This window comes from Diprion similis, chromosome 1, assembly GCF_021155765.1.
Source record: "Diprion similis isolate iyDipSimi1 chromosome 1, iyDipSimi1.1, whole genome shotgun sequence".
NCBI classification, from domain to species: Eukaryota; Metazoa; Arthropoda; class Insecta; order Hymenoptera; family Diprionidae; genus Diprion; species Diprion similis.
Genome location: NC_060105.1, coordinates 15257328 through 15276349, shown reverse-complemented (window position 1 = coordinate 15276349; position 19022 = coordinate 15257328). Strand labels below are relative to the sequence as shown.

At 36.4% G+C, this 19022-nt stretch overlaps 3 protein-coding genes across 3 annotated transcripts; 1 reads left to right on the top strand and 2 right to left on the bottom strand.

Annotated features, from left to right (window-relative positions):
- Positions 1-866: 866 nt before the first annotated feature.
- LOC124406031 (U6 snRNA-associated Sm-like protein LSm8) lies at positions 867-2331 on the bottom strand. Its single transcript, XM_046881348.1, has 4 exons — positions 2174-2331; positions 2059-2099; positions 1056-1183; positions 867-977 (listed from the first exon to the last, which is right to left on the bottom strand). The coding sequence occupies exons 1-4, from the start codon at positions 2202-2204 to the stop codon at positions 887-889; spliced, it is 291 nt and encodes a 96-aa protein (XP_046737304.1). The 5' UTR covers positions 2205-2331; the 3' UTR covers positions 867-886.
- Positions 2332-6797: 4466 nt separating this feature from the next.
- Positions 6798-10429, bottom strand: LOC124406000 (F-actin-capping protein subunit beta). The gene is made up of 4 exons (XM_046881300.1): positions 10176-10429; positions 9115-9326; positions 8658-9030; positions 6798-7895 (listed from the first exon to the last, which is right to left on the bottom strand). Exons 1-4 carry the CDS (start codon positions 10176-10178, stop codon positions 7662-7664), a joined length of 822 nt encoding a protein of 273 aa, XP_046737256.1. The 5' UTR covers positions 10179-10429; the 3' UTR covers positions 6798-7661.
- Positions 10430-13492: 3063 nt separating this feature from the next.
- LOC124406019 lies at positions 13493-16647 on the top strand. Its single transcript, XM_046881325.1, has 3 exons — positions 13493-13837; positions 15406-15773; positions 16223-16647. The coding sequence occupies exons 1-3, from the start codon at positions 13732-13734 to the stop codon at positions 16454-16456; spliced, it is 708 nt and encodes a 235-aa protein (XP_046737281.1). The 5' UTR covers positions 13493-13731; the 3' UTR covers positions 16457-16647.
- The last annotated feature ends 2375 nt before the right edge of the window (positions 16648-19022 follow it).

Below are 19022 nucleotides of genomic sequence, written 5' to 3'. Positions count from 1 at the left end.
ATATTTACTTGCTTGTTAAATGCAACTTTAAAATTATCAATTTAACATGCATGTTAAAAAAATTTATAGAAGTATCATGTAATAAATATAAGTGATGCAACTTCAGCAAATACTAAATAACTTATTATTTGTTCATTGCAAATACATTATGCCAAAACAAGAAAATTTAATTTAGTGAACATCAAAAATTAATATGGTGATTTTGAACTGAAAAATTATTATTATTATTCATTCATCCAAGAAATCATATTAGCAATCATATTTAAATATAAATATTGTAATGACTTCCAGTGATATGTGAATAGTGTATATTTCGTGAATCAAATAAGGTAAAACTTAATTATTCTCTAGATACAATCATCAGTGCTACAATTCATTTCAAACGTTCTGTTCTATGCAGATATAGTAATATAACATCATTTTTCGGCTATAAGTCACTCATTATTACTCATTTTTCCATATTGAATATTACCATGCAATCGGAAATAAATAAATTTCGTTATCTATAGAATAAATGCCTATAATTAACTTTAATATAAGTGTTTTATAATTTATGTAAAGTGTTAGTGGGTAATATTACAAGATCGAAACTTGAAGTAATCAGCAGTATCTTATTAACCTACCGTTTTACCAATATTTTTATTCCATCCAACACTATTGCTGGTGTTATAAGTACGATTTTAACGACCTAATCACATTAAGGCACTGAGAAAAATTGAGTTCTGTTTTCCTCTGTTCAATTTTGATATCAAACACATATCCTTAAAATTAGAAATGCATCGAAATGCAAATCAAATACGTTGTAAGAACACATTTAGCACTTAGTATAATATGGATTAAAATAAGGAGTACTCAGAAAAACGTCCAATATTTTTTTGAATTTATTTTAATGCGCTACAGAACTAAGTGGTTCAGCTCGGATCGCTGAAAGATCAATTCTTGCATCCATCTCATCGTCTAGCTCGCCGACAATTGCTCTGTAAACACAGAAATATTGGTTTACATGAATTACTAAGATTCTTGGAAATGTAGATTATTTTGTAATATGGACATACACGTTATCTCCTCTGATAATATGAAGACCTAACACAACTTGTTCAACACCTTGTGTAACGCTGTACACACGCTCGTGCGATTCGTCGAGAATTAAATTGATTGTCTGATCAAATCCTTTCAATGTACCCTGAAACATAAACATAGTTCAGAATATTTGATGATATTCATGAATAAGAGTGATGGTATAGCGCTTTCAATTTGGAAAACATACCTAGAATAACTACTTCGTTATTGGACAAACTTTAATGAGTATAGTGTGAACTGAGTCTTTACCAAGAGTTTTACATACGAATTATTTTCATTATAATCGACACCTGCGCATCATTCATGTGAAAATGCTGTAGTCAGTGCAATGCTACATCCAATGTTGACTACAAGGGTCCAGAAAAATATTCTTGTAATTATATCACCACTTATTGCAGGAATATACTTTCTGGTGCTATTCTTGTATGAAACAACAAAGCTCTTGAATATTTTGATTTCCCATTGCATGTAGTACTGCGCTGACTGTGACACTTTGTTATCAGTGTTCCGTAGGCTGTGATCATAGCCAAAATTAGTGACATTTAACATGGTCAATTTAGACTAATTATGACATTCTCCTAAGACTGATTAACTTATGAAAGTTACACAATCAGTAAATTGTTTAAATTCCTACAAAAGGTTAGATTCACAGTGTCTAGGCAGCTGAGAATGACCATGCAGACAGCAGAGCGGTTGGCAGCCAGCAAATTTTAATAGATTCACATGAATATACTTCTTGGTTAATGGCATCTCCAGCAAGTGGTACAGTGAAATCCCCCTTTCAAGTTTTTATATCCCATCACGAGTTTGATTAATTTATACTCTTGCCACAGATTTAATAAATTTTCGTATTCTGTTGCTATCCGGAACGATACGCACATACAAGGTAATAACTACGCTACCGGTTCGCGACTGCATTACCACAGCGATTCATTTTTCAGATAAAATTCTTTAGAAGCAAGATGATATCATACTCACGATAAAGTTTCTACCATCGGAAGTTATTATTGACACAGTATCTAGTAAACATTGAGGAAACATAACCCTTGTGTAATTAAATTAAAAATACAACTTCGGGTAAGAAAAAGGATACGGTTTACGTAACTTTCAAGTCCTGAGGCCATTTTTAGTAAAGGTAAAACAAGTACTCCGATATAATCAATGGGTGCACAGTAATTCAACAAATCCTTTTGTTTGTTTGTATTATAGCGTTTTCCACTTCATCAGTTTTTCATGCTTCGGCGCCATCGGCGTTGACTGAAGATATATCATATCAAGACTCACACCCTTATGGGGCTTTTCGTGATCAAAAATGGACAAGAAAAATCTATCATCGAGCGGCGCCCTCTGCGTTCTACCCTGCACGCGAAACTCAAGAGCTCCATATACTTCATTAACAACCAAATGAGTTGATTCTTTTTCTAATCATTTGTAGGTCGTTTGTAGATGTTTTTGAGTCATTTCCCGTCGTTTGTAATTCGATAGTTCAACTGTAATTAATAAAACAAATTTGGTTAGGGAAATTGCGTGATGTCTTAGCCCTTAGGTATATGCTCTAAGTGTTAGCCCCTCATAGTTGCAATTCGCGATCGAATTGAGTTCTGGCTATCTATCATGTAACTTTTTACATTTCCATTTTTACATTTCCTACCATCCAAGCATTCTGATTGGTTTGCAAAGTTTAGTCAACGAATCAGAATGCCTGTATGGTGAGAGGTGTGAAAATGTGAAAAGTTACACGATAGATAGCCTGCGCGCGGGATGATTTGTAGGTGGATCGTAGGTGTTTATAAGCACTTCTTCGACCTTTATTAATTTCGACACAATTATCTGTAAGACTTAGAACAAATAAAAAAATTGTACGTGAAGGCCACGCGCGATAGAAAACGCTTAGTAGACAAGAGCGTGGAGGCTACGAAGCACCGTACAAAAAGGAGACCGAGATGATAAGAATCGCTGGATAATGTATTCTATCTCATTCTCTCTCAGGCTGAATCTTATAGATGTATGTGTTTGTCTCTTTTTAGGGTCGTTTCTCGTTTCGTCGAGTTCCAAATCACAACGATGCTGAAGAAGTTTCACTTCTAAAATGCCCCCCCCCCCTTCGACATACATATTAAAAAAAAAGAAAAGACTGTAGCCCGCCACTATTTTCAGGTGTTTATCCAATCTCAGCGCATCCAATACAACTCATCACGCTGTTGAAATGTGTATCACAGTGTTGAATAATGCGTTGCAAATTGATAGTCGATTGTTGATTCGCAACAATGAAAACAATAGTAATAAGGTATTAACCCCAGAGTTTGTCCAGAACTAGCGCAGCGAAATTATGACAGCTCCTCTTTGACAGTAAATTTCATTTCGATTCTATGAACTATTGACTGACAACCATCAGAAAAGTACTTAGGGTGCCGTCCCATGGTCCGGAATCGTTCCGGACGGAAATATTTTTTTTCTGATGTCCCATGATCCGGAATTTTTACGGGCGGATCGATCGCCGGCAAACCGCAGCGGTTGCCTTCGGCGTTAAATTCGAAATGCGCCGCTTTGATTGAGTGTCAGCGGTTCCACTATTCACTTACAAAAATCGGGAAATCACTTGAAATTACCTCCAAATGACCTACAAACAATTCCGGACAGGCAGAACTAAATTCGATCGTGAAATGCTAATGTAAGGGGCTGACGTCAGTCGAACTCCCTAGATAAATTTGGTTCATCAATAACGACTGAACTATTGACTTAAAAACGACGGAAAATTACCCACAATCACCTACACACGACCTACGAATGATTCCGTACAAGCAGAACTGAATTCGATCGCAAATTAAAACAAGGAGGGACTAACACCACGTGAATTCCCTAGCCGAATTTGTTTTATTAATAACGACTAATCCATGGACTCCAAACGCCGATAACTAAATTACAACTACCTACAAACGATTACGCATATGCAGAACTCATTTTGATCACGAATTGCAGGTGTTGTCAGGGGGTAACGTCACTTGAACTCCTTAGACGAATTTGTTTTATTAATAACAAGTGAACCATTGGTTTACAAACGACGCGAAATTACCTACAATAACCTACAAACAATTTTGTATGTATGTTGTACATACAAGCAGAACTGAATTCGATCCTAAATTGCAACTATGAGGGGCAAACATCACGCAAATTCCCTAGCCAAATTTGTTTTATTCATAACAACTGAACTATTGACTTACAAACGACGGGAAATCGCTTACCAACGATTATAAAAAGAATCAAGTCATTCGGTTGCCAAACCTGTATACGGGCTGTCTCTAAATTGCTTTCCACGGACTAGCCAGCGTGATACCTCGCTAAAATCCAACCGAGAATTTCCTTACCCGAACCTTGTACGACGCATAGTTTTTGAATTATACGCGGTTGCGCTAGGCCAATCCGAGTGCAGCATTTCATCCGAATTAGCCGCCACGGAAATTGCCATTTTGTTCCGTGGATAAATTATTATTCTTCACATCCAAATTAAATATCGGAACTTCCCCTCATTCGCTCCTGAGCCCCTCTCCGGCGCTACAGGTCTGTATTGTCGCCGCGGTCCACGGTGCTGGCCACACACATATGGGCGGGCACTAGTGTGTGTGAACAGAAGAGCATCCCCGGCTTCATAATACCACGAAACACACATCTACGAGTGAAAATAAAGATAAATCGCCAAAAAAATCGTGAAATGTAAGATTTATGTTATAAAATACTCACAATGATCGTTGTATGCATAACAGGGAATTCAGATGATTAGTAGGCCGTGGAAATTCATAATTACTCATTTAAACAAGGTGGCCTGTAATCTTCAAAATAATGCTTCCCGTACTTTTTCAGTGTACAGAAATGCAACAGAAATTTTGCACTAGTTTTAAATGAAATCATCAACATCAGTTTGTTGAGTGATGCGGATCTAGAGTGGCAGCTTATGTTAAACTATTACAATCGGTGCCGTGCAATTTGGTCGGTTAACCGATTAAAATAGTTAATTTGATTAATTAGCTTTTGACTTAACCAGTTAATCGATTAACCGGTTGATTTTGCTAACCGATTTGGCCGATTAATCCGGTGAGAAATCATAATTCGCTCAATCAGCTGATGCTGGATAAATTTCACTAGTTGAATCAAATGACTCAGCTGTAAATAATCATTAACTGATCACTCCGATAGTAACTCCGTATCGGAAAATGTTACTTATTGATATTCTTGTATCAAAACATGGGTATTCTGGAGAAGATCACGAATGAAGGTCGATAATTCAACGTTCAACACAGTGCTTACCAAAGAAATAATTTTGGTCGAACCTTTCGTGGTCATTTGTACCTCCTACATATTCAAAATTCTTCATAGATTACAATTTTACAGTTCTTTGAATTTTAATTGAATTTCTGATATTTGTAGTTTGGTCAATCAACAAGCATGTATAGCGGAACCGTTTGATTTGAATGCTGAAATTTATCGATCATTAGCTAATTAAGAAAATTATAATACTCCACCAGAGTACGGGAATTTATAGAGCATCAGCTGATTAAGCAAATTATAATTTTTCACCAGATTAACCGGCCAAATCGGCTAAACGTTTAGACCGAGGTAACTAACCATGTTAACTATTTTACCCGGTTAAACCAGCCAAATTGTACCACACTGATCTCAATAATTTTAACTTGTTTACTCGTTGCCGCATCCTCGATCCGCATTCCTCAAAAATCTGACGTTGATGATTAATTTGAAACTAGTGAAAAATTTCTGTTGCAAATATACTAAAAATGTACAGGAAGCATTAATCTGATGGTTTCAATCCAGCTCGATTCAATGGGTATTGGATTCTCGAGTCATACTAATCATCTAAAATTCTTATTATGCATAGAATGATGATGATGACCATGATTGAGAGAAATTTATACCATTGAATCTTACATTTTCTGATTCATTTTGAGATTTATTTTCATTTTTATTCGTAGATGTGCGTTTCGTAATATTAGCCGCTGGAGATGCGCTTCTATTGTCACACAAGAGTGTACGCCCGTGTATGTGCAACAATACCGGCCAGCGGCCGAGAAGGGATCAGCAGCGAGAGAGGGGAAGTGCCGATATTTAATTCATAAACGAATAGTCATAATTCACCCGGACGAACAAAACGGCAATTTCCGTGGCGGCAAATCCGCATGAAATACTGCACTCGAATTGGCCTAGCGCAATCACTTATAATTTAAAAACTATGCGTCGGACGAGATTCCGGTAAAGAAATTCTCGGTTGGATTTTAGCGAGGTATTACGCTGGCTAGTCCGTGGGAGGCAATTTATAAGACTGATCGCGGCACTACGCATACTCGGGTTTGGTCCCTTTAGTCGTGAATTATGGCTCATAAATGAATTTTTTTTTTTTTTCAATTTACTTGGTGCGATACTCTGCTGAGTCTCTTGATAACGTTTTTTACAGCAATAATTGATTCATCTAAAAATTCGCAGTCTTTGATCAAATAGATCACCATACTGAATTAAGTACCTAATAGTCCTTCAATCGCAACATATTGAAATATTGAATTCAAGCGATTTTGTACTACTAATACATTATCAGAATTGTTACAAAAAAAATCTTAATTTGTTTCCTGTAATCAAGTTTGAGTGCGATATTAGTAATGAATAAAAGAAAATGATAATTATTATGGGGAAATATATTTTTATAGGTAGTCTTCTTTCATTTACCATTGACTTTATCGATATCTATAAGCCACGCAAATACGTTGTCACGCATTAACATCAGGCAATAAACTTTCATTGCGGTATATAACGTATTTCATCATTTTTAAATAGGTGTTTAAGGTATTTTGAGGATTTTGTCATGTAACCGATTTAACAGTTTCTATGAGCTTGTTCTTTCGTGAAACTTTGAATCAATTTTGGAATTTCTCGTAGAATGATCGTGTGATTTTCGGAAAGTGTGCTTTGGTGAGCTAGTGCTGAATAAGTATCTTACAGATTTTTCATTCATTTATTGCACGGCGAAACAGGCTTTGAGATTATATTTTGCGAATTATTCGATTACCAATTCTTATTATAATTTATCGCTCTAGCTGACCAAAATGCACTTTCTCAAATCGATCACATTACAAGAAAATTTATATCGAATTAACGTTACGCACGACGCGCAAAACACTTTAAGGACGTTTCACTTTGCAGACGGTAGCAAAGTAGCAGACGCACACATTTTCTCATTTTACACATTTATGACATCACTTCTTTTCTTCAAAATAAATAATAATTGCAAATTGAATATCAAATTAATTCGCATTGATGTGGCAAACTAAAATGAAATGGCTGGCGTATTAAAAAAATCGAAAGGGAATAATAACAATTAGTTCGAAGTTAGTCAACTGTGTGACAAAAATAAAGGATCTATGTATGTTTGAGAACAAATAAATCAACTTCTAGAATCTTTGAGATGACAATTTTAGATTGCAAAAAAAGATAACATTTGACGCGACATTGGCCATTGCAGCTTGTTATTATGTTTTTCTTTCCTAATCACAATCGTAATAGTCCTCGTACAGCTCGATAGATCAATTGTTTGCATTCCGTTTTTGCAAAGCCGCAGCTAAATCTTGCTTAAGTGCAGCCTGCTGTCTTTGATCTGCCAGTAATTGGACAGATCTTAAACCGTTCACTATATCTTTTGTTTTGCTAAAATATATCTCATTCAGCGTATTTCGAATTTTATTTTCCATATCCTCTACCATTCGACCAATGTTTGCAATATGAGGCGACGTCTCGCTTAGTGCTGCATCCTGTTCGACCTGAATAAAGAGAAACATAAACATTAGATTGATTTATTTGGACATCCAATTATATGACCATAATTGAACGAATTGCAGAATATTGCAAAGTTAGAATATTTATACATTAACATCAGGAATATTCAGATCTTTTTGATATGAGACAAATTTTTGTGAATAATAGTTTTTTAAATGTGAATGATTTTGTAAATCACAAAAAATTTTCGAAAATTAACTTCAAAACAAATAGTGCCGATCGTAGCATAATTTGACTGTTTCATACCATTTATTTATGAATAGAATACTTTTTGGGTAAACTTTGTAATCTTATGAGTATCTTGCTAAAATTTTGAACATAATTCAAGCAACTATAAAGACAAACTCTTGCGCACGAGAAGGTGAATTTTAGAATTGCTGTGTGAAGTGCCACAAGAATGGTCGTACAATATACAATAGATTACTACAAATTAATAAATTTTGGGTCGATGACAAATAAAAAATATCGTGCACTGATGTTTGATTTTTAGGAACAAACCTATGCATTGTTCATTAAATTAACGAGAAACTACGTGAAATACTGCATATTTTTTTAACGGTATACGGTTTTTGGCTCCAATAGTCTTTTTTTTCCACAAAGTTCGTTGCCTGAAACCAATAACGCCACACAGCATGGAAAAAAAATTCGTTTTCCTGAATAAAACTTTACTGTGACGGATGTTCAACATTATCAAAATAGACTAGGTTGAATAATCGCCAGACTTGCATAGAAATGTTTGTGGTCACCTGTCTAGTTAAACTTCCACCAAGATTCATAGTTCCAGAACCATGTTTGTTGGTCTGTAACCAGAGCATGGCTGTAGATGTTAATTTGTAGTGAGCAGTTCTGCCCGTAGATTTCTCTTGTACTTCAACAACATGTATCGAATCCCAACAGCCTTTTATCTTCTTTGAACCATCGCCTGCTTTTTTTATTAGTATTACTCCTGCAAAACCATGATCCAGGTCCCATAAATAAACCGAGGATACACCACCTTCAAAGTACAATTCGCGGTACTGGTCAAATGCATGATTGGCATCTATCTCCAATTTCCTTAGCCTTTCAGAAGGCATCGATCCATCTTCCAAAGGTGGATCGTACGTGTTGCTCCATGGTGACCTGCAATCGGGATCGCTTAATATTTTTATTCAAAGCACTAGAATAATTTTGCATTAATGATATACATCAATATGTGCTTCTCACCTGTATGAATCTCCATCTCGATTGTAATCACATAAAAGGTAATCTTTACCAGATTCTTTGTCCTTGGCTATTTTTAAAGGCTGGTCAACGGAGGACAATAAGTCTTCACACAAAGTTGGTACAAGGTCTATTAAATCACTGAGATTTTTTTCAATCTGCTGCGGAGGTAAGCGTCTCATGAGATCCAACGCACAGTCCATTTGTTGTTCCGACTTTCAAGTCATGAAAAATATAAAGTTCAGCAAGATATTTACAACAAAAAAGAGCATTCATCTCAAGATTTTTATACCAGGTGACCCAGGACTATCGCCCCCAGGCTATCAATGGGTTTCTTAAACAAACCTGTGACTGGAATGTTTTTTATTTTTTATTTGAAATTTGTCAATTGCAACTCACAGCCGTTTGAAATTGGCTAATCCGGTAGCAACTGATTTGTCTAAACCGCTGCCAAACGTATGATAGTTAAATGACGATCTGTTAGCTTTATGGTCGTTCTGTTCTGAGTCTTCAGATGCTACTGATTTAACTAATTCAGTGAAGAAAGTCAAGAAGGATCTGTAATTTGCAAACATTAAATTTTACACGAGGAATTACAAAACCCTTCGATTTCAGTTTTCACAAGGAATACATTGGTAGTCTATGGGTCGATAGTCCTAGTTCACCCTGTATATATGGGTAAAATCCAATTGTAATGTTCATATGCGAAAATGAAATCTTATTTTTTTTCCTTGTTCGGAATATATAGAGATAAAAAGCGTTGAATTAAAATGCATTTGGTGTCCTGACGCGTCAATACTCTCAGTACATTTATTTCCAACCTCGTACAATAATTCCGATGGGCCATTTTGAATTGCAAAATTTGAAATTATAGGTTATGTTTGATATTTCGAACGAGACGGAATGTGCTCCGTGTTGCGAGCCTGTTGAATTCCGTATCTAGCATAGTCTCAGATGATGAACATAGTAATTCGTTTGTCATCCATAATCGGAAAATAATATAACATAAGTACGTTTGTATCTGACAAATACACAAATAAATACGACAGACTAAAATGACTCACCATGGTGAATGCCAGCGGTACACCCAAAACCGACGCAATATAAATCCTAAATTGACAATTGGTTTACTTGAAATATAGTAACACTTATTGGAATGTCACGAAATAATAATGGACGATGACTAATGTCGTTGATTGTTAAATTTGTCTACTATGTTCAAACAACAAAAAGAGTGACATTTGAAGGGTGTGTCTATGCCAGTCTTCTTCTTTCCTTTATATGGTTAACGGTTCCGCCTGAGTACCACGGTATACGGCAGTCACTGCAGTTCAACAGGGTGAGACTCAATGTTTAAAGGTAGGATTTCATGGGCAGTAAAAACCAGCAGCAGTTTAGTAACTTACTAGATGTTAATAAAAACATTGGTCTAGTAATTCGATGCGGTAGCAGCGTTGCTCATGAATTTGCGGCTCTGCTGTTCGGATGTTAGTTTCAAAAACTTGCGTCCGAAATGCTAGTGACTTTCAGTGAATTGCTGTTGCTGCTGCTGCTACTTTTTGTTGCCTATGAAATCTTATCCTTTACATACCTTTTACCCCTTACAGCAGCAGCAATTAACTGAAAGTTACTAAGGTAAGATTCCATGGGCAGTAAAACCTTATAGCATATACAGTATGGAGGAAGCCTTGTATACCCTTTCGTGTAAGTGGAAAACGGCACAGAGAAGGGAATATTAAGACGAGTACCTTTCTCTGTTTCGCACGCTCGCGATTGGTTAACTGATGTCAGCGCCCCGAACACTCACGCTCGTTGCACAGGGCCCCGGCGCCCTGGGTTTGTTGAACATACCTTGTAAGCTTATAAACACTGCTTATATTATAGCAGACTTCAATACTTGATGAATGAAATCATGACAGGGAAATGTTTTTACGAGCAAACTTGAGCAAGATGTTATAGAAGGATTGTATTAGTTTTCATCGGTAGGTTTTACGTTACTCATTTTTTAGGTTATGATAGGGTTTGTATCAACAATTTTGTGTCACTCAATCATATATTTCTCAACACTTTACCGACCTGTTTCCATAGCCTGACCCCCTAGTGCATTTGCATGAATAGGACATGGTCTTCGTATTACAATATCGCCGCAGTGCTTGGGGCACTCAATTACGATAGGTACGCTCTTGCTGTAGAAAGAGTGAAATACTCGTCTTACTATGTCCCTGTCTTTCGCCGGCTCGTGGACACTTTTTCCGTCGCCAAGCTTCCTCCATACTGTATATGCTCTAGTAAAACGTATCAGCAGCAGCAAGTCTCTGAAAGTTACTAACACTTCCGGTGCAAGTTTTTGCTGCTTGAAGTTCATTCATGCGAACCGTGATCCGAACAGCAGAGCGGCAGATTCATGAGCAACGATGCTACTGAGTCGAATTACTAGACCAATGGTCAGTAACATCTAGTAAGTTACTAAACTGCTGCTGCTTGTTACTGGCCATAAAATATTATCTTGACGCTGAGCCGACGATACTGAAGGTGCGTTCCGAAATTACCTGACAAAGCTAAAAATTCCCTAGAACAGAGGCAGAGCTACTCATACACTTGATGGAGCAACAGAGATAAAAGATTGTTGACAGCACTGGCAGTTAATATCGGAACGCACCCTTAGGGTGCATTCCGAAATTAGCTGACAGCGCTAAAAACTCCTTAGGACAGAGGCAAAGCGAACCACAAACTCGCCGGCACAAAAGAGATAAAAGATTGTTGACAGCACTGAAAGCTAATTTCGAAACGCACCCTAAGGATGCATTCGGAAGTCAACTTCCGGTGCTATCAACAATCTTTTATCTCTTTTGCGCTCCCGAGTTTGCGACTAGCTCTGTCTCTGTCTTGGAAGTTTTCAGCACCGACTGTGTCGTTCTGTGTTGTGGTTGGAAAGCGCCGTGTTTGACACAGTGGCGTTTTGTGTCACTTGGTGTTGTTGCTGGAAAGTTTCCAATAAAACAAATTTGACTAGGGAATTCGTGCGATGTTAGTCTCTTATGATTGCAATTTGCGATCCAATTCGGTTCTACTTGTATGGAATTTTTTGTACGTCGTTTGTAGGTGATTTAAGGTGATTTCGCGTCGTTTGTAAGCCAATAGTTGAGTCGTTATCCATAAAAGAAGTTCGTCTAGGCAGTTCAGGGCAAATTGCAATCATGAGGAGCTAGCATCACACAAATTCCCTAGCCAAATTTGTTTCATTAATAACAATCGAACTACTAATTCACAAACGAGGGGAACCAACTAACAAACGTCTCCAAATGATTAAAAAAAGAATCAACTCATTCGGTTCTCAATGAGGGACTAAGTGTATGGAGTATGGAGCTCCGCCAGCATTCAGCATTCTATCGAAGTGGTTAGGGTGCTTTCCTATGGTACGGAAATCTAGTTACTTTTCAGCACCAATCAGAACCTTTCCTGGCGTTCCGTTCCGTATGCATGGGGTCTGTAGATGGAAAAGTGCGTCCGGCATCGTCCGTGAAATGCATCTTTGCGTGCGTAACACGCGTTAATCTCCATGGTAACACCTAAATCTTTAAGAATAGTGTAAGCGCAGCTACGGTACAGCAAGTCAAAATTTGTTTATGCACAGTAACGGCATTATTCCCAGCATTTGTGTAGAACCGTGGATGACAAACCGAATGCCCTAGTCTGTAAAACGTAGCAACGGACAGACAGAGACAGGGACTTTGACAAAGAAACCATCATCAACGCCTTCTTCCCTTGAAACGGAGCAGCTTTTTCACATTCAGAGAATAAATAAAAAAATTTATTTTCATTCAGGTCGAAGACCGGTATATCGTTTTCTTAAGGAAGGCGCTCCGAAAACCCATGAACGTTACGATGCACATTATATCCTAATGTATGAACAATCTATAATCATCATTTTAGACGACGTCCTTCAACCTCTAAAATGACAAGAGTGTCACGCTTGACTCGCTCAGGGACACATAGGGTATGCTTGTGTGAGTAATCCGAAATCCGGGTCTCTAAAATGCTCTTCGCACATGATACGGAATTCATGGACCCGGAACTGCTCACCCAATCATATTGATGTATTTCAAATTTAGCGCTGAAAGCATCGGTTATGATTTGCTAGCGATAGTTCCGCCGGAACGATTTCCGTACCATGGGAGAACACCCTAACGGTCACGAACATTGGAACTGTCCCTTACGTTCCAGGTGCTATAATCAATTTTTTTTCTTTTTTTGGGCGGGGGGTAGAGAATTTTGTTTGCAATTTTCACAGATAATCGGAAGGCTATTAGAGGTTGAACAAGCGCTAGTCAATACCCGTCAAACACCAAAAAACGATCACGCACAAGTCGAGCTCAATTCGATCCCAAAATACAATCGTGGAGGGATGACGTCAATTGAATTCCCTATCCGAATTTGTTTTAATGCTAACGACTTAAACAATTGACTATCAAACGTTGGGAACTCTATCAAACACCAACAAACTGTTAAAAAAATAAACTGTTGAGAGTATGAATAAACGGCTAAGTATATGGAGCGGTTGTTCCATTTTATAAAACTTTACGACTTCACTAGTGATTTTACTTCATGGACTAAATAAACATGGCAGACGCCACTGCTAGACGAGAGGCTCGACGTAGACGAATTTTGGAAAATTCAGAGACGCGACTACAAAGAATTACAAGTGGGAAGCGTATCGGACACGAGGGTAATAATTATTTGGTAATTTTGTAATGACTATCAGTGGACGTATGTACGATGAATATTGTATGTAATGTTTACTAATATTACTTTAACCTAACTGCAAATTTATTGGTCAAACTGCACGATTCCAGGTCGGAAGAGAGAAATTGAATTGTTATTACATGCTGTCAAATGGAGAATCGATCGATTCGAAAATTTCCCTTATATATTTGATTTATGTTTGTGACAGTACATTCAAAGATTATCAAAAGATCAAGTCTTTTAATACCGTGGTAATTTGTTTGGCGTGATTTAACATCATGATATGCAATAATTTTTCACTTTCATTTATAAGTGATGTAGATGGCAATTAGATGTCAATTCATTCATAATCTAACATTACAATGCTCAAATACTCATTGAAAACAACATACATTTGGTGAGTTTGTCCCTATTTCTAATTAAAAATTTGTCTGCACTTCCTCTAACTAATATTTCTAATGCTCCTCAAAGGGCAAGAGGAGTTTTCAAATTGTTCAAAGTATATACAATGTGATTGAAAGTTTTTAACATCGTCAGTAAAGGATATTGCGTAGTAGCTTTGAAATTTAGTCATGTATTGTAATTTTTTTGGTTTTAACGTAAGAGTTTAGTTTGCATATGGTCCAAGACCAATTACTCTTATATTAACTCTAATAGTACAATTTATTCGATAAAACCAACGAGTCTAGTGCCGCGTATCGTGTTTCACATAAATAAATTTAGATAGAGATACATACCTTGGCATACCAATTAATAAGCATCTAGTGTACTTTCACAAGCAAATAAATTTCCTTGTTAATGTATACAGAATTACCATCAAAGTTTTGTCAGCATCTACATAGGCGATGCTGACAAGTGTATACATATACAGATCTCACGCGCGACAGTACAGGGTGGCGGCAGACCAGGAAAACAAGGAATAGTCAGGGAATTTTGTCTATCAAGAAAGGTTAGAATTATGATGGACCACTGGGATAAATGTACTAATTTTATAAATTCTTTTAAAACCTCAACTATACTTCGCAAGTTCAGTTAATTTAACTCTCTGATATGGTATTGTTCAATTTCTAATTATTTGTTTGAAACGAAGCAATACTATGTGTTTTTTTTAATCCATGTTTCTATATTGGAGGTGCACAATTTCTAGAGCTTTTGGTTACAAAAGCGGCCAAACATTACCCAAGTGTTGTGGAAAAATGACAGGGAATTTTTATTTTTTTGACAGGAAAAGTCATGGAATTTTATTTGTGCAAAATTGTCTCCACTCTGTAGTAACGGGCTTGAAAGGTATGCTAGAGGTTTATAGAATGGAGATCTTCATTGCTAATCACAGTTCTGTAAGACCAGCAATGAAATTTTTTATTTTAATATCCGACATTTTTTTACAACATGAAATCTGAAGTATGAATCAAATCAGTATGATTGAATTTGAAATATTGCTATATTTATTCAAGAAACATTGTATAAAATTTAACCTGTTGGACTTTCGTCTATATATGAAGATTTTTAAGAAATTCGAACTCTCCACCATCACTACAATATTTTTTGCAGATGTTCATCCTCACCTGACCCAACCGAAGAATGACGATTTGGTTGAAATTTACTTAGAACAGCAAGATTGCCTAACCCTGAACCAGTCATTGCCAAATAATTTACATAGGCGCAAGGGTTCATCTATGGACGATAGCCCCACTTTGACGAACCATGTTGTACAAAATGAGAGGCAGAGCAATACTGTTACGAATAAAGTTATGAATGTATCAGACAATGGTAATAAGAATGCTTCTATCAAAAAAGTAGTTCAATCTGCCGATGCAGGTCTGTTATTCACTGTATTTGGAAATAAATGGACGCTCGTACTCCTTGCAGCTCTCGTAAATGTCTTGTATCTTTTGCAACTGCAACATTTCTGTGGCAAGGTAAGTTTATAATTGTGAGTACTTCCTCCTTTTCCTGCCAACTAATGAATTGTATTAGCGCATGAGGTGAATGTGCTAGTAATTGGCCACTTTTCACAGCTTTGCCAAAGACAATGACTTCTATTTCCTCACTGAGAATTATCCAGTTCAATAGTCTTTGTCATAAATCAGCCCATATATAAGAAAAAAAATTGTAAATCAAAGTTTTTATTAAGATTTTGGATAGCATTTTTTATTATGACTTTCATTTGAACACTGCATCGAAGTTGGGTTTTAAAATTTACATGCCTATATATCCTGAAAGAGAATTTTTGTTCAACTGGAGTGTGTCTATTTGGTGTGTATTGTCAGTGAAAAATCAGAAAATGACCATAAAAGAAATAAAATCTTAGAGTAAGGCTTAAAGAATCTACGATCTATTATTATCCACATTACTCTTAATTTTGCAGGATATTCTTGTACCATTCTTTACACTGGTGTTGGTGCGGCTGCATCTATTTGACAGCAAAGCAGAAACGCAGGGTGGAAACGTGTTATCTGCGGTTCTAATATTGTGCAGTGTGGATCCTAAACTCGTTCATAATCTCAGATGGGTGATGAGAATATGTAGAAAAGTTGTAGAAGAATTTTCAATCTATATCTTTAGCTTCGTCGTCCTGCACAATGTGGCTTCTTTGTACTAACACGACATTGATATTACAGTTTTAACAATTGATTCGTCAAACAATTAGCAACTGTAATAATATATAATAAATCATTTTTACGTGGCAACAAAACATCACCTCAAAATTGCATGTCAAATAATGAAACACTGTCCTTGTATAAATTATAATATCTATATACTGATAATAAATTTTCTTTTTTTGAAAACCTACCTCTCTGTTCGAATATTCCATCAAAACCAATTGATTTCGAGAAACTAGCGAAAGAAATTTTTTTTTCCGTTTTTTCATGGGAAGTGATGTCCAAAAACCTATTTCAATTTCCTGGTCACAAGTTATGTTTTATTTAATCTTAATTAATATCTATTTGGATTACAAATATTGACTTAAGAAACATCTACATTTCAATCTTTACGAAATATGACGATAATTATGATTAATCATGATCCTTCCAAACGATTTACGTGAGATGATGTAGTGAAATATTAGTTTCGGCCAGTAGAATGTATTCCTACAAACAGTCAAAAATGAAATTGGTAAATAAGTATCGCAGTGTACATAATAAGTGTTACATGCAACATATGAAAACTAGTTTACCAGTTGAATTGAAAACCAAGAATAAGATCCGGCATCATGTACGAAGTACTAATAATATATAGAGTCCTAATTTGTAAAACGTATAATTGAGTACGGATTAACCTATATACACAAAACAAAGTCTTTTAGTTACATTATTATTCATTTCTGTAATTGAATGAAATACACATACACACACACATATAGTGAAGAGGCAGGCAAAATAGGCTCCTTATGGGAGGATTAATGTTAGATCAATTTCGACAACGCAATTTTATTGTCTATGGGCCAAAAATACGTTTGAAGCGTTATGGATATTTTTTGAAATATCATTTGATTGTACAGGAGGCCTATTTTGCCCACCTCTTCCTTACACACATTTTTCATAATAAGAAATGAAAGAGGTTCACTAGTTTCGTCGCTGCAGGGAACACAGAGGAATAGTTTCAGGCGCAGTTGGTCTTCCTTGCCAACCCTACTATATGCTCCACAGCATCTATAAACTAACGCTTTTGCTAAAGATAGTGTTAATTACTCGTAAACGATGCAGCAAAGCGATTCAAATTTCATATGCTACTTTCTGAATATGTTTTCTGTAGTTTCAATATTTGTTAGTTCAACTTTCTTCTTGTTAAATAATTGTTTTCGTTTGAAAAAGCGATTTTACGTTGTGTCGTCCATAAGAACCCGTACATGAAAATTTAATTCTCTTATTTTATTATGGGTGAACAGTGGAAACGATAATGTTTTAATAGTTCAGGTACATATATTTCTAGTCATGCGGAAAATATATTTAAAAAAATAAATCTGTTCCCGCATTTTTTTTAAAACTAGTGAACCTCCTTAAGGTTTCAAGATAATTGATTGGAATATGTAAGCAAGCTACCTGGTTTTATATCTTGTTATTCTAAATTATTTTAAGGATTAGTAAAAGAAACTCGAAAATGTTTGCGACTTGTAGCCTTCAAGAAAATCTACAAGGGTCCAGTTACTTAGAAATTAAATAGATAGTCGGTCGATGGAATTCGTTTATCAAGAAGTGTATATTTTCCAGGTACAACATTTACTCAAATGCCTGGCTAGTTACTTATTAGGTGAAGAATAATAGGGTACCAAATTTATTATTTACGAAACAGCATTGGAAAATCAAGCTGTGCTCATTGTAAGGTTGGGAATATCTTAGAATGAAGCTGTATTCATTATGTGACTTCTTTACATCCAAAGCATGGTAACAAAAATGTGTGAATGAGGAAAGAAATATTTGTTAACGGAGAATTGCGAAATTTTTAATACCAGCGATGTTTTATTATTTGGCCCACGTAATAAATTTAATAAAACGAAATAAATTTAAATCACATTGGCAACTTTGACATTTATTCGGTTCTCTTCATTTGATTTAGCCTCCGGCTAACCGCGCGTCTACAGGGCTGTAGGAGAGAAAACGCGCACTTACAATTAGGGTACAATTCGATATTCGCTTGAAGCGCTTACAGCTAGCTTAAAACGTTTCGATATTCGCTCTATGGCGGATAGAGATAAGGAGGACTATCTCCGTGTATAGTGTAGCGTGGCATTTTAGAATGACCCGTCACAAAGCCAAAAAGCGTAAAACGCGTCCTTGACGGTGTACTCCAAGAAAACTCGATACAAAATAGGCAACAAATATTAGGTACTGATATTTTTCTATGTAAATTCTGTAATTCCGCGTCTCGGCGCAAGCTAATCAGGTACCAGGACGTCCACAATCCCGATCACCAATGGATCAACACCCTTTGATCAAGGACTACGGTCCACTACGGTTTCTAGCTACCGACGAATTCAACTACAGTTTTGTAATGATGAAGCTGCCGTACTAATTCGATTGCCAGCTTTCTGGGATGCCGCAAGGATGACATACAGGTCAGCCCGCAGCCTGTCATCCCCCGACTTACCGGCCAGGTGCCGGATCAACCCCAAAACACTACGTCCAGAATTGATAAAGCTCTCGTCCTGAGGATCGACGCAGCCTTCC

Bases quoted from the DNA above. Each gene is read 5' to 3' on its own strand.
- LOC124406031 (XM_046881348.1), bottom strand. From the start codon at position 2,204: ATGGCCTCAGGACTTGAAAGTTACGTAAACC. The intron at 1,184-2,058 runs GTGAGTATGATA...TTTATGTTTCAG, and splicing joins CCGATGGTAGAAACTTTATC to GGTACATTGAAAGGATTTGA. The intron at 978-1,055 runs GTATGTCCATAT...CTGTGTTTACAG, and splicing joins ATTATCAGAGGAGATAACGT to AGCAATTGTCGGCGAGCTAG.
- LOC124406000 (XM_046881300.1), bottom strand. The intron at 9,031-9,114 runs GTGAGAAGCACA...TCCCGATTGCAG, and splicing joins CGAGATGGAGATTCATACAG to GTCACCATGGAGCAACACGT. The intron at 7,896-8,657 runs GTGACCACAAAC...CTCTTTATTCAG, and splicing joins GTGGAAGTTTAACTAGACAG to GTCGAACAGGATGCAGCACT.
- LOC124406019 (XM_046881325.1), top strand. From the start codon at position 13,732: ATGGCAGACGCCACTGCTAGACGAGAGGCTCGACGTAGACGAATTTTG. The intron at 13,838-15,405 runs GTAATAATTATT...TATTTTTTGCAG, and splicing joins GAAGCGTATCGGACACGAGG to ATGTTCATCCTCACCTGACC. The intron at 15,774-16,222 runs GTAAGTTTATAA...TTAATTTTGCAG, and splicing joins TGCAACATTTCTGTGGCAAG to GATATTCTTGTACCATTCTT.